This window comes from Nicotiana sylvestris, chromosome 12 (assembly GCF_000393655.2).
Source record: "Nicotiana sylvestris chromosome 12, ASM39365v2, whole genome shotgun sequence".
NCBI lineage: Eukaryota > Viridiplantae > Streptophyta > Magnoliopsida > Solanales > Solanaceae > Nicotiana > Nicotiana sylvestris.
Window position 1 is genome coordinate 139570144 of NC_091068.1, and position 15237 is coordinate 139585380.

General features: G+C 40.2%; 1 protein-coding gene across 1 annotated transcript; it reads right to left on the reverse strand.

The window, feature by feature from the left end:
- Window positions 1-3051: 3051 nt before the first annotated feature.
- LOC138883838 (uncharacterized) lies at window positions 3052-4190 on the reverse strand. The gene is made up of 2 exons (XM_070164554.1): window positions 3410-4190; window positions 3052-3302 (listed from the first exon to the last, which is right to left on the reverse strand). Exons 1-2 carry the CDS (start codon window positions 4188-4190, stop codon window positions 3052-3054), a joined length of 1032 nt encoding a protein of 343 aa, XP_070020655.1.
- Between the last annotated feature and the right edge of the window lie 11047 nt (window positions 4191-15237).

Genomic DNA, 15237 nt, shown 5'->3' on the forward strand with positions numbered 1-15237 from the left:
TTTCGCCATTTCAAGCCTATTTTTAGTTATGTACCTCGTAATAAATATCTGGACACACTCCTAAACCCTAAATCACCATACATAGCTGTTGGAATCATCAAAAATCCATTCTGGGGTCATTTACACATATTTTACCTTCCGGTCAATTTATTCAACTTGAGCTTTCTTCTTGAAGACTAGGTGTCTCAATTCACTTCAAAACCTCACCGGACCCGAACCAATTACCCCAGCGAGTTATATAACAGTTGTAAAGCATGAATTTAGCAGTAAATGGGGGAAAATTGACTGTAACATTCAAAATAACTGGCTGGGTCGTTACATCCTCCCTTTCTTAAACAAACGTTCGTCCTCGAACGGGTTTAGAAAAATACCTGGAGTCTCACATAGGTGTGGTTATTTTGTCCGCATCTCCTGTTCAGTCTCCCAAGTAGCTTCTTCGACTGGATGGTCTCTCCACTGCACTTTCACTGAAGCTATGTTCTTTGACCTCAACTTTCGAACCTGTCGATCTAAAATTGTCACTGGCTCTACATCATAAGTCAAATTACCATCCAACTGAACTGTACTGAAATCCAAAACATGGGACGAATCCCCAGTATACTTCCGGAGCATAGATACATGAAACACTGGATGAACATCTGATAGGCTAGGTGGCAAAGCAAGTTCATAGGTCACCTCTCCGATCCTTTAAGTATTTCAAAAGGTCCAATATACCTAGGACTCAACTTGCTCTTCTTCCCGAATCTCATAACGCCCTTAATAGGCGAAACCTTTAGCAGAACCTTCTCCCCAACCATGTAAGATACATCGCGGGCCTTCCTGTCGGCATAACTCTTCTGTCTAGACTGCACCGTACGAAGCCGCTCCTGAATCAATTTAGCCTTGTCCAAGGTATCCTGAACCAAGTCAGTACTCAATGGCCTAGCCTCACCCGGCTCAAACCAACCCACCGGAGACCGACACTATCTCCCATATAAAGCCTTATACGGAGCCATCTGAATGCTCGACTGGTAGTTATTATTATAAGCAAACTTCGCTAGCCGTAGGAACTGATCCCAAGAACCCCCAAAATCAATAACACGCGTACGTAACATATCCCCCAACATCTGAATAGTGCACTAGGAATGTCCGTCCGTCTGAGGGTGAAATGTTGTACTCTGCTGTACCTGTGTACCTAACTCTCGTTGCACTGCCATCCAAAACTGTGATGTAAACTGTGTGCCCCTATCTGAAATAATGGACACTGGCACCCCATGAATGCAAACAATCTCGCGGATATAGATCCCTTCTAATCGCTCCTAAGAATAAGTAGTGCCAACTGGAATAAAATGTGCGGACTTGGTCAACCTGTCTACAATCACCCAAATGGCATCAAATTTCCTTGAAGTCCGTGAAAGCCCCACTACAAAGTCCATGGTAATACGCTCCCACTTCCACTCCGGAATATCAAGTCTCTGAAGTAATCCGCCCGGTCTCTGATGCTCATACTTTACCTGCTGACAATTTAAACACCAAGCTACAAACCCAACTATGTCTTTCTTCATTTTTCTCCACCAATAGTGCTGCCTCAAATCCTGATACATCTTTGTGGAACCCGGATGAATAGAGTACCACGAACTGTGGGCTTCTTCAATAATCAATTCACATAAACCATCTACATTTGGCACACAAATTCGACCTTGCATCCTCAATACCCCATTATCTCCGATAGTAACATCTTTGGCATCACTGTGCTGAACTGTGTCCTTCAAGACAAGTAAATGGGGATCAACATACTGGCGCTCTCTAATGCAGTCATATAAAGAAGTCAGAAACCACACAAGCTACAACCCGACTGGGATCCGAAACATCTAATCTCACAAACTGATTGGCCAAGGCTTGAACCTTCAGTGCTAATAACCTCTCTGCTACCGGTAGATATGCTAAACTGCCCAAACTCTCTGCCTTTCGATTCAATGCATCGGCCACCATGTTGGCCTTCCCCGGATGATACAGAATGGTGATATCATAATCTTTAAGTAACTCTAACCACCTTCGCTGTCGCAAATTAAGATCCTTTTGTTTGAATAGATGTTGTAGACTCTGGTGGTCAGTATAGACCTCACAATGGACACCGTACAACTAATGCCGCCAAATCTTCAAGGCATGAATAATAGCTGCCAATTCACAGTCGTGCACCGGATAATTCTTCTCATATACCTTCAATTGTCTGGATGTGTAGGCAATCACCCTACCGTCTTGCATTAACACCGCGCCGAGACCAATACGCGATGCATCACAATACACAATATAAGAAATGGTACCTATAGGCAAAACTAATACTGGAGTAGTAGTCAAAGTTGTCTTGAGCTTTTGGAAGCTCTCCCCACACTCCTCAGACCATCTGAACGAAGCACCCTTCTGGGTCAACCTGGTCATAGGTGCAGCAATAGAAGAGAAACCCTGTAAATCAGCGATAATACCCTGCCAAGCCAAGAAAACTCCAAATCTCTATAGTTGAGGATGGCCTGGGCAAAGTCTGAACTGCCTCTATCTTCTTCGGATCCACATTGATTCCTTCACTGGACACTATGTGTCCCAAGAATGCCATAGAACTAAGCCAGAACGCACACTTAGAGAATTTGGCATAAAGTTTCTCCTCCCTCAGCCTCTGTAATACAATACCCATATGTTGCGCATGATGCTCCTAGCTACGTGAGTACACCAGGATATCATCAATAAATACCACGACAAATGAATCAAGATATGGCTGAAATACACTATTCATTAAGTGCATAAATGTTGTTGGGGGCGTTAGTCAACCCAAAAGACATTACAAGAAATTCATAGTGACCATAACGGGTCCTGAATTCCGTCTTTAAAATATCCAAATCCTAAATTTTCAACTGGTGATAGCCAGACCGCAAATCAATTTTTGAAAATACCTTGGCACCTTGTAGCTGATCAAATAGGTCATCAATACGAGGCAATGGGTACCTGTTCTTTATTATAACCTTGTTCAACTGTCGATAATCAATACACGTGCATGGATCCATCTTTCTTTTTTACAGACTAGACTGGAGCACCTCGCGGTGATATACTAGGCCGAATGAAGCCTTTGACAAGAAACTCTTGCAACTGCTCCTTTAATTCTTTCAATTCTGCTGGGGCCATCCGATATGGTGGAATAGAAATGGGCTGAGTGCCCGGTACCAATTCGATACCAAAATCAATATCTCTGTCTGGTGGCATATCCAACAAATCTGTAGGAAACACATCCGGGAAGTCTCGCACTATCGGTACAGAATCAATAGTAGGAGTGTCTGCATCAACAACTCTTACAAAAGCCAAATATGATAGACACCCCTTCCAACCATTCGATGGGCCTTTAAGTAAGAAATTACTCTAATGGGAACATATTCTAGAGAACCTTTCCACTCGACCTTGGGAAATCCCGGCATATCCAGTGTCATAGTTTTTGCGTGACAGTCCAGGATAGCATGACATAGAGACAACCAATCCATACCCAAAATCACATCGAAATCAACGATACTGAGCAATAGGAGATCAACTCTGGTCTCCAGTTCCCTAATAGTTACCACACACGACCGATACACACAGTACACAATAATAGTATCGCCCAATGGTGTAGATACATGAACAGATAAAGTGAAGGACTCACGGGGTATATCCAAATAATGAGCAAAATATGATGAAACATACGAGTATGTGGAACCAGGGTCAAATAATATAGAAGCTTCCCTGTGGAATACTGAGACAATACCTGTGATCACTGCATCTGAAGCAATGACATCTGGTCTGGCAGGAAGGGCATAGAATCGAGCCTGACCGCCACCTGATCGGCCTCCCCCTCTAGGGAAGCCTTTAGCTGACTGGGCCCCACCTTGAGCTGGCTGGGCAGGTGGTGCATCTGTTGGTGCTGGTTCCATCGGCCGAGAAATCTGTTGTGTGGTTCCACTTAACAACCTAGGGCAATCTCTCTTGAAATGGCCGAGATCCTCACACTCGAAACAACCCCTCATCTGACGGAACTGCTGCTCCTGATACCCCGCAGAGCTACCCGTCGAAACTTGAGTAGATGAAGCATGATGAGAACTTTGTGCTGGTAGTGCGCTGAATGAAGACTGGCCTGAACGAGCAATGTGAAAACCGTGGCTGACTAATGCCCCACGATGAGTTGGCTGAGTCATCTGAGCATGTCTGAAATGATGACCCCTGCTGTGGTGAAACTGACCTCCAAAAGGGACACCACCCAAACTATCAGATCCACGAGGCCTCTTGGCCTCCCTCTTTACCCGCTCCTAACGGCGAACCGACTCTATGTCCCGAGCAATGTCGACAACCTCTTCATAAGAAGCACTAGTTACCCTCTCTCTAGTCATAAGACCGCATATGATATGCGAGGCCATCAATGAACCTCTTGATCCTCTCTCTATCTGTGGGAACCAGCCAAACAGCATGGCGGGCTAACTCAGAAATTCTCATCTCATACTGTGTCATTGTCATATCATCCTAACATAACTGCTCGAACTATTTGTGTAGCTCCTATCAGCGGGACTGCGGTACATACTTCTCCAGGTAGATAACGGAGAACTGTTGCCACGTAAGGGGCGCTGAACCAACCAGCTTACGCCTTTCATAAGCCTCCCACCAAGTGAAGGCAGCTCCAGAGAACTGGAAAGTAGTGAACGAGACCCCACTAGTCTCCAAAATACATGCTGTACGAAGAATCCTCTAACACTTATCCAAGAAACCCTGGGCATCCTCGCCCTCTGCACCGCTAAAAGTCGTAGGCTAAAGTCTACCAAACCTCTCCAATCTACGTTGCTCATCATCATGCATGGTAGGGAACACATAGTCCTGAACAAATGGAACTGGCTGGGCTGGTGGTACCCCCGGTGTCTGAAGTCCCTGCACCACCTGATCTGGAGTATGGGCAGTAAGGGTATGAGTACCTCCCCCTGCCTGAGAAGTGGCAGGTGCGGCCTGAGTCGAAACCACCTGGGCAAGACCAATGCAAACATTCAGTATCTAGGCCAAAGTCTCCTGAAGGCCTGGAATCACAATAGGCACAATTGGTGCCTGAGTTGGCTCGGCCATAGCTGGAATCTGCTCCTAAGATGGAGTAACTAGTGGTACTACAGGTGCTACTCCAACTGCTAAACGAGCCACACCCTGACCTCTACCATGGCCCCGGCCTCTCGCGTCCCTCCCTGGTGGTACTGGTGGCTGGCCGTCTGATCCAGAAGTACGTGTACTCACCATCTGTGAGATAATGAAATAACAAAAATTTTAGTTTCCAGAATTAACAAGTTCGCACGACAGAATACAAGAAAGTGAAATGTTCCTAAGGGTTCTATAGCCTTTCGAAGATAAGTACAAACGTCTCCGTATCGATCCGCAAGACTCTACTAAACCTGCTCATGACTCGTGAGACCTACGTAACCTAGGCTCTGATACCAACTTGTCACGACCCAAAATCTCACCTGTCGTGATGGCGCCTATCGTGGTACTAGGCAAGCCTCAACTCAATATCATAACACAATAGAAATTTTAAATAAATGCGAAAGCAGTTAATATTAAATAAAACCTTTTAAAATAGAATATAATTCCAAAAGTACTAAACAATCCATCCCTAAAACCGATGTCACTGAGTGCATGAGCATCTAAATAATAACAACATTCGACTAATAAAACACTGTCTGAAATATAGAACAATACAACATGAAAGGAAGGGAGAGTCATGGTCAACGAGCACTATGCAGCTACCTCAATAGTCTTCTGAGTCTGACTCCTCAATCAAAAACCACCGTGTCCAGAAGTGCTTGGATCTGTACACGAGGTACAGGGGGTAACGTGAGTACACCAACTCAGTAAGTAACATAAATAAATAAGGAACTGAGAAGTACTGACGAGCTATGAAAATACAGTTATCTCAATAACTTTCAATTTAACACTTTAAATCTCATCAGTGCGTACTCAAGTGAACCACATATCAAATATTCCAGAAATATGTATGACAAGGACACATAGCAACTAAGTTCAGTAATTAACTGAAGACAAATACAACCTCTCAAGGCAACAGTCACTCAGCTCATCTCAACAGCTCAATCACTCGGATCTCAGCCCTCAATAATCATACTCAATAGGTACCTGCGCTCACTGAGGGTGTACAGACTCTGGAGGGGATCCTTCAGCCCAAGCGCTATAATTGCACGGACAACTCACATGTTGCACGGACAACTCACGTGCTATAATATAATATCTGGATCTGCACGGACAACTCACGTGCTATAATAAAATATTTGGATCCGCATGGACAACTCACGTGCTATAGTATCAATAACCTCACAATTAGGCCCTCGGCCTCACTCAGTCATCAATCTCTCCCGTCTCTCGGGCTCTCGAAAATCATATAAACAATCCAGACAGAAGTAATGTCATGTATCAACAATGAACAACAAGAGACAGGGGCATAATAAGCAAGAAAAGCTATGACTGAGTACAAAACAATAATTAGCAACTAATTCAGCAAGTACACGACCTCTCAGGTCTCAACAGTGATCACATAAGGCTAAACATGATTTCTAACATGAAGTACAATCAATTTCCATGAAAACAGAGGGAACATATATTAAACAGTTGGCTAATTGATTCCACAGTCTCGCGGGACGGACTAAGTCACAATCCCTATGGTGTACGCCCATATGCCCGTCACCTAACATGTGCGTCACCTTAAAAAAATAGTCATACGACATAATGTCCGGGGTTTCATACCCTCAAGACCAGATTTATAACCGTTACCTACATCAAACCGAGCAAAATCCTACTCCGCAATGCCTTTGCCTCTCAAATCGGCCTACGAATGCCTCGAATCTAGCCACAAACAATTCAATTCAATCAATACCATTTATAGGCATTAATTCCCTATGAAATTCTATATTTTCCATTAAAAATCCGAAATTGCACTCAAAATTTGCCTGTGGGGCCCACGTCTCAGAATCCGGCGAAACTCATAAAATCCGACAACCTATTCCGATACGAGTTCAACCATACCAAAATTATCAAATTCCGACAACAACTCGACCTCTAAATCTTAATTTTACATTTTTGAAAAGTTTTGCAAAAATTCCAATTTCTTCCATTTAAATCTGAATTAAATGATTAATATAACCATGTATTTATGAAATATAATCACTTTCGGATGTAGAACACTTACCCCAAATGTTTCCCTTGAAAAATCTGTTGAAAATTGCTTTTCCCGAGCTCTACAATCGTCAAAAATGAATAAAAATGGCTAATTCCCGAATATAAGCTGTTTTCCAGGCAAGTCGCATCTATGAAATGCGACTTGCACTTAATTTCCAACCAAAACAAAAGGCAGTCCCGGCCTTCACTAAATCTATCATAACTTTCTGTAGAAATGTCGGAATGATGAATGGTTTAACTTTCTGGAAACTAAAATGCAACGGCTATAATTTTCATGTTTTGCATATTTTCAGATTCGTTATTTATTCGCAGTATATGCTTCCAAAGTAGCCTTCTCTCATCAGACATTTCTGAAAAATTTCAAAACAGCCTACCAACCCTTATTTAATCGATCATAGCTTTCTGTACAAATATCAAAATAATTAATGGTTTAGCTTTCTAGACACTAGAATGCAAGGGCTATAACTTTCAGGTTTTGCACCTTTTCAGATGCCTTATGGATTTCACGGTATAAGCTTACAACATAGCCTCCTCGCATCAAACATTTCTGGAAAATTTTAAAACAACTTTACCAACCCTTATTCAATCGATCATAGCTTTCTGTACAAATATCAAAATAATTAATGGTTTAGCTTTCTGGAAACTAGGATGCAAGGGCTACAACTTTAATGTTTTGGAAATTTACAGATTTCTTATGTATTTTGAGATATAAGCTTCCAAAATAGGCTCCACGATTGCACAGTTGCTGTCCAAGACAGCTTCTGCAGCAGAAAATTTCAGCAACCCTTTTTTCCGATTTCCATTTCGTTAACCTTCCGAAATCCACCCGAGGCCCTCGGGACCTTAACCAATTATACCAACATGTCCCAAAACACAATACTAACTTAATCAAGGCTTCAAACTATGTCAAACAACACTGAAATTACGAATCACGCATCGAATTGAATTATGAGTTTTCGAATCTTCCAACTTCTACATTTTGCGCCGAAACATACCAAATCAATCCGGAATAACTTCAAATTTTGCACACAAGTCATAAATGATATGACAAAACTATAAAAAATTTCAAAACTGGATTCCGACCCCGATATCAAAAAGTCAACCCCCCGGTCAAACTTCCAAACTTAAATTTTTTATTTTCGCTATTTCAAGCCTATTTTTAGCTACGGACCTCGTAATAAATATCCGAATACACTTCTAAGCCCTAAATCATCATACAGAGCTTTTGGAATCATCAAAAATCCATTCCAGGGTCATTTACACATATTTCACCTTCCGGTCAATTTATTCAACTTAAGCGTTCTTCTTGAAGACTAAGTGTCTCAATTCATTTCAAAACGTCACCGGACCTGAACCAATTAACCCAGCGAGTTATATAACAGCTGTAAAGCATGAATTTAGCAGTAAATGGGGGAAAATAGATGTCACACCTCCTTCTTCCGCCCCCGCGAGGGTACATGGAGTTTTTTCCAATTAAAGGACAATCGAAACGGGATTTGTTTATTTATTTCAGAGTCGCCACTTGGGAGATTTAGGGTGTCCCAAGTCACCAATTTAATCCCGAATCGAGGAAAATATTCGACTTTCCAAATGAAGTCTGCGAACCAGAAATTCTAAGTAAGGAATTCTGTTGACCCGAGGGAAGGTGTTAGGCACCCCCGAATCCCGTGGTTCTAGCACGGTCGCTTAAACTGTTGTAATGGCTAAAATATCTGATTTTAATACATGTTCAAAAACTATAGTGCAATTTTAACTTTTAAGCGCTTTTATTGTTATTATTATTTTTATAGAGAATTGCAACTTCGTGAAAATATATCTCGAACCACGTCACATCAATGTACCCGTGGTTATCGGCATATTTCGACTCTGTTGAGATTTGGATTTGGGTTACATAAATGCACACCCATATTTAAGAAAATAATTTGTTAAAGACGCGCCTAGAGCGACTAGCGTATTGTTGTTTTGGGAAAGGCCGTAAAATTTCACTAGACGGCCAAACCCGATGTTCTAAATAATTAATACATACATTTGTGGGGGCCCCGCAATTAGTGCATTTTATTGGGCGAGGCTCATCTCATCTTATTTTTTTTTTTAAAAAAAAACAGTCCTAAAATGCCTACATTTTTCTATTGAAATTTGTCTCTACAAAATAAAAGAGAAAATATCTTAATTTACTTACATGTTATTACCTAGTTACATTATACTAGGCATGTTCTCAGTTTGTCAAATTAAAAAAAAACATGGCAATCTAATTTTAATCCTAGACCATTTACATGCTGAAATTAACCAATATTATTTAACTTAAACAATATTTCTGCCAAGTTCCTACTAGATGGCCTATTCGTTTGATTTTTGATTCGACGGAGTTACTACACCATTTATTTATTTTTAGGCAATATATGTAGACAGTTCATCTATTAAGCTATCGTCGGATGTTCCACTATATGTATTAAATAGCTATATGATTCTGATTTTTACAAGCTAAATAATTTGTACATACAAATAAAATTCAGAATATAATTAAATATAATTCAGAATTTCAACTCTTCATTTTTTCGTATTCATGCTTCATATTCGGATTACAATAACCAGCGTGTCAGATGTGTACCTGATATTGGAAGCAAAAGAAAATGAAGATGAGAATCAGCAGCAGTAATAACAGTACAACACAGCAACAACAGCCCAGCAACAGTAACAACCCAGTAACAGACCGGTGGAGTAGTAATCCCAAAACAAATGCTTCCAACATTTATGAAACAACAACAATTAATGCTGATTTCAGACAATGAAAGAAAGCAGAAGATTTTTTTTTAGTTTTTTTTTATTTGAAAGTTTGAATATTTTTCGGAATTTTTCTCTCTCTTAAATATTCAGCTCTTTTTCTCTCTCTCTCTTATTTTCTTTCTGTTCTTCTCTATATTCAGATTAGTTCCTCTATCTGTATTCTGTCTGTGTGTGTTTTTGTTTTGTGTTCAAGACTTCCTATATATAATCTCAACCCTTTAATCAATTAAAATCAATCCCTTTCCCCTACCAAACTCATTACCTTCCCACTCATCCCCATTACATTAAATAAATATATCATCATCACCCCATTATATTTTGTCCCCCATGCTTCACTAAACAAATACAAGATTCCTCCCCACTAAAGTTTGTCTTGTCTCCCCTTTATATTAAACAACTATATCACAACCCACCCCATTACATTTTGTCCCCCATGCTTCACATAAAATATTACAAAATGTACAATTCCTAAACTACCCCTCCAACATTACTGAAATTACCAAACTACCCCTGAACGTACTGCAAATTACCAAACTACCCCATCAGCTATAACAAATCAATTAATCACACTCAACCAAAATATAGCCAATATGACCAATTTCTACACAAATTTAAACAACAAATCACATGAACATGATTTCTTCAACATTTCAACAACAAATCACATGAACACAAATTGAACAACAAAGAACAACTAAAATTTGATTGAACAATATTTTTTAGCAACAAACAATCCTATTTTCAGATTCAACAACAACAATAACAAACAAGTATATTCAGATTTCTAAATTCAATAATATTGAACTTAAAATCAACTCTAACAACATTACAACAAACAATTCCTATATTAAACTTTAAATAAGATTATGAGACAAATTCAAGAAATAATCATAGGTGATAAACAAGAAATCAAACTATACAAATTTCGGATTCAAGATCAACCAAACAAAGTATGAACATGAATGAATCTATTTTTTAAAACAACAAACATGACGGATTAAATGACTCAAACAACATTAATAATTTCTGGAAAATATATAACAACATGAAACAAATTGAAGAAATAATCAATTAAATTTCAATTTGAATCTAACAAACATCAAACTAACAAATTCTTACCTAAACAATAAAACAAACATGAAATAAACATGAAAAACCACTAATTAACTTTCCATTTGAAATCTGAAAATTAATTCAATCAAAACACATGAACACAATAGAAAATTATTTCAACGATGAACAACGAACAAAACAAGAATCAAATATTTAACGATTTTAACTTCGAGAAATATAAAAACGAAATATGGACAAAAATAAAACTCAAAAACAACTAACCGGAGATGAATCAACGACGAAATCGATTGTAAACAAATTTGTCCGAGCCTCGACTCAACGAAAAAAAAACCTTCGAACTTTTGACGATTCGAAGAAGATGAAGCAACAGCAAAAGCAGAAACACGAAGCAGACGAGGAAGCTGAAGCGGACGCATGAGCAGCTGGCCATGGCAGCAGCAGTGGCGCAGAGCTGAGGAAGAAGACAGCAGTCGCGCAGCGGCGCAGCAGCGGCAACTGAAGTAGCTCGACGCAGCTGGAAGGAGGAAGGGAAGCAGCAGCTACGGGGAGCTGGAGCGGCAGCATTAGCGTAGCTGAAGCAAGCTCGAGCAGTAGCAGCGGCAACCATGGCGGAGGAAGCAGCTGGTCGTTTGGGCTTAAGGTTGAAGAAAAGCAGCAACACTGGAGCGCGGGCAGCAACGGCTGCGTCAATAGCGGACGCGGGCATCAGCTGCGACGGAGAAGGTGAAGGTCGACGAGCTGTTCGTCGTCGATGGAGCAGTGGAAACGCAGCAATAATGGAGGACAAAAAGCAACAGCAATGGCGAAGAGAAAAGGACGCAGCAGCAGCGACATGGACGACGCAGAAACAGCTGCGACGATGGTCGTTTGGATGTGACGACGAAGAAAAAAGGCAACTTGCTTGGCATTTTTTGTTTGGAGAAAATGGAGTTCGTTGGAGCTGCTGGTTTTGTTGACGTCGGGCAGCCATGGTTGAGCTTTGAGGGGGAAGCCATGGATGACCTTGGAGAAAAATGGAGAAGAAGAAGATAGGGAGGGGGGTGGCTGATGGGTTAGTATATTTTTTAGGGTTTTCTTCTCTTTTTTTTTGTTTTGTGTTGTTTGTAAGATAATAGGGGTGTTGGATTATGGACTGGGTCGACCCAGTTCGAAATGGACTGGGTCGTTTGGGAAGATTGGGCCATTTTTTGGGCCTGTGGCTTGAAATCGAAGAAGAGGCCCAATTCCGACTTTCTTTATATTTTCGCTCTCTTTTCTTCTTTTATTTTTCTAAAACTAAATTATAAAAATACTTAAACTATTATTAAGAACTAAATTAAGTTATAAAAGCGCAAATTAACTCCCAATAACAATTAACGCATAATTAAGTAATAATTAAGCATAAAATTGTATATTTGGACATTAAATGCTAAAAATGCAAACGATGCCTATTTTTGTAATTTTTATTTTTTGTAAAACAAACTTAGTTACTAACAATTGTATAATTAAATCCTACATGCGAAATGCGACATATTTTTGTATTTTTAATAATTTAACAAATAAACATGCACAGACAAACATACAAATAGTTACACAAAATATCACAAAAATTGCACACCAAGAAAATTATTTTATTTTTGATTTTTTTTGGGAGTAATTCTCATATAGGGCAAAAATCACGTGCTTACAGCTGCCCCTCTTTGCGCGAAGATACGAAGGGTTTTCGTGCAAAGATAAAGCGAGCGATTTTTGCCCATCCGAGTACTCCGTGTGAAGCATTTTTTGAAAAAGATTTGACCGAAACTTTGCTTCAAAGGTTTCCTACATATCCTGGGCTAAACAGGAATCAGGTCAATGTAGTTCGGGAAGTTTTGGTAGTTGGGACTACCGTGGGACTGCAATGTTACTGTTGTTGCATGCTATTACTACTGCTTACCGATCTCCTTGTTACACTGTGCTTAAAAGAAAACAAGAAGCTGGGCTAGACTGCAGTTTGTTCTTGTTGCCTTGCTTTCTTGTCTGCTTGCATTTTTTCCGGTGCTTTTCTTCTTTTTGACACATGCACTTGAGTTTGTGCTGGGACCTCTTATTGCAACCTTCTGCTTCCCAGTGTTGGGGATTTTTATTGTTTTCTGCTGGGGATTCCTGTTGTAACCCTCAGTTTTATTGTCCTCTGACTTGATCTTGAAATGTATGCCTCTGTTGTATGGGCGGGCTCCCAACTTCAATACTTGAAAATTAAAGACTGAAATGTATGCCTCTGTTATCTGGGCGGGCTCCCAACTTCAACGCTTGAAATGTAAAGACTGAAATGTATGCCTCTGTTATCTGGGCGGGCTCCCAACTTTAATGCTCGAAATATAAAGACTGAAATGTATGCCTCTGTTATCTGGGCGGGCTCCCAACTTCAATGCTTGAAATGTAAAGACTGAAATGTATGCCTCTGTTATCTGGGCGGGCTCCCAACTTCAACGCTTGAAATGTAAAGACTGAAATGTATGCCTCTGTTATCTGGGCGGGCTCCCAACTTCAATGCTTGAAATGTAAAGACTGAAATGTATGCCTCTGTTATCTGGGCGGGCTCCCAACTTCAACGCTTGAAATATAAAGACTGAAATGTATGCCTCTGTTATCTGGGAGGGCTCCCAACTTCAACAACAACTTTAAAAATAAACGCCATTCCTCTCTTCAGGCGGGCTCCTGACTTCAACAACAACTTCTAAAATAAAATGCCTTTCCTCTCTTCAGGCGGGCTCCTGACTTCAACCAATAAATTGTCATTCTGTTCTTCAGGGGGGCTCCTGACTTCAACCAATAAATCGCCATTCTGTTCTTCAGGGGGCTCCTGACTTCAATCAATAAATCGCCATTCTATTCTTCAGGGGGGCTCCTGACTTCAACCAATAAATCGCCATTCTGTTCTTCAGGGGGGCTCTTGACTTCAATGAATAAATCGCCATTCTATTCTTCAGGGGGGCTCCTGACTTCAACCAATAAATCGCCATTCTATTCTTCAGGGGGCTCCTGACTTCAACAACTTTTCAAAAATGCCATTCCTTTCTTTGGATGGCGAGATTTCAACAACCCTTTTTTTAAAAACGCCTTTCCTTTCTTCAGGCGGGCTCCTGACTTCAACCAATAAATCGCCATTCTGTTCTTCTGGGGGGCTCCTGACTTCAACCAATAAATCGCCATTCTATTCTTCAGGGGGGCTCCGGACTTCAACCAATACATCGCCATTCTGTTCTTCAGGGGGCTCCTGACTTCAACCAATAAATCGCCATTCTATTCTTCAGGGGGCTCCTGACTTCAACAACTTTTCAAAAATGCCATTCCTTACATTGATAATCTTAAGAAAACTAAAAAAAAATGACTCCCTTTTTTTTCAAATTCAAACTTCTTCTTTTTTCAAATTATCCTAGGAGAAAATTCATCAGACTAGATTTTGATCCTAGGAGAAGATTCATCCGACTAAGATTTTATTATACTATCTTGGGAGAAAAATTTCATCGGACCAAGATTTTGACTCTAGGAGATAAATCGTCAAACTAGGTCCATTTTGTTGTGATCTTAGGAGAAAGATTCATCGGACTAAGATTTGGTATCTTAGGAGAAAATTTCATCGGACTAAGATTTCTGTCTTAGGAGAAAGATTCATCGGACTAAGATTTGGTATCTTAGGAGAAAATTTCATCGGACTAAGATTTGATATCTTATCTTGGGAGAAAAATTTCATCGGACCAAGATTGTGACTCTAGGAGATAAATCGTCAAACTAGGTCCATTTTGTTATGATCTTAGGAGAAAGATTCATCGGACTAAGATTTGTTATCTTAGGAGAAAATTTCATCGGACTAAGATTTCTATCTTAGGAGAAAGATTCATCGGACTAAGATTTGATATCTTAGGAGAAAAATTCATCGGACTAAGATTTGATATCTTATCTTGGGAGAAAAATTTCATCGGACCAAGATTGTATCGGGAAAGAAATTCATCAGATTAGGACTTTTATCCTAGGAGGAAAATATAAAGATCAATGATTTGAGAAACTTACCTTCGTAATTTCTTCTTTTCTTTTCTCCTTCCTTCGCGCTGCTTTGTTCTTGCTTGCTGGGGATAATACCACTGTGGGAGTCTCCTTTCTTCCCCTCCTTCAAATTCAATTTTTTTTTGTTTTTTTTTTATTTTTTTT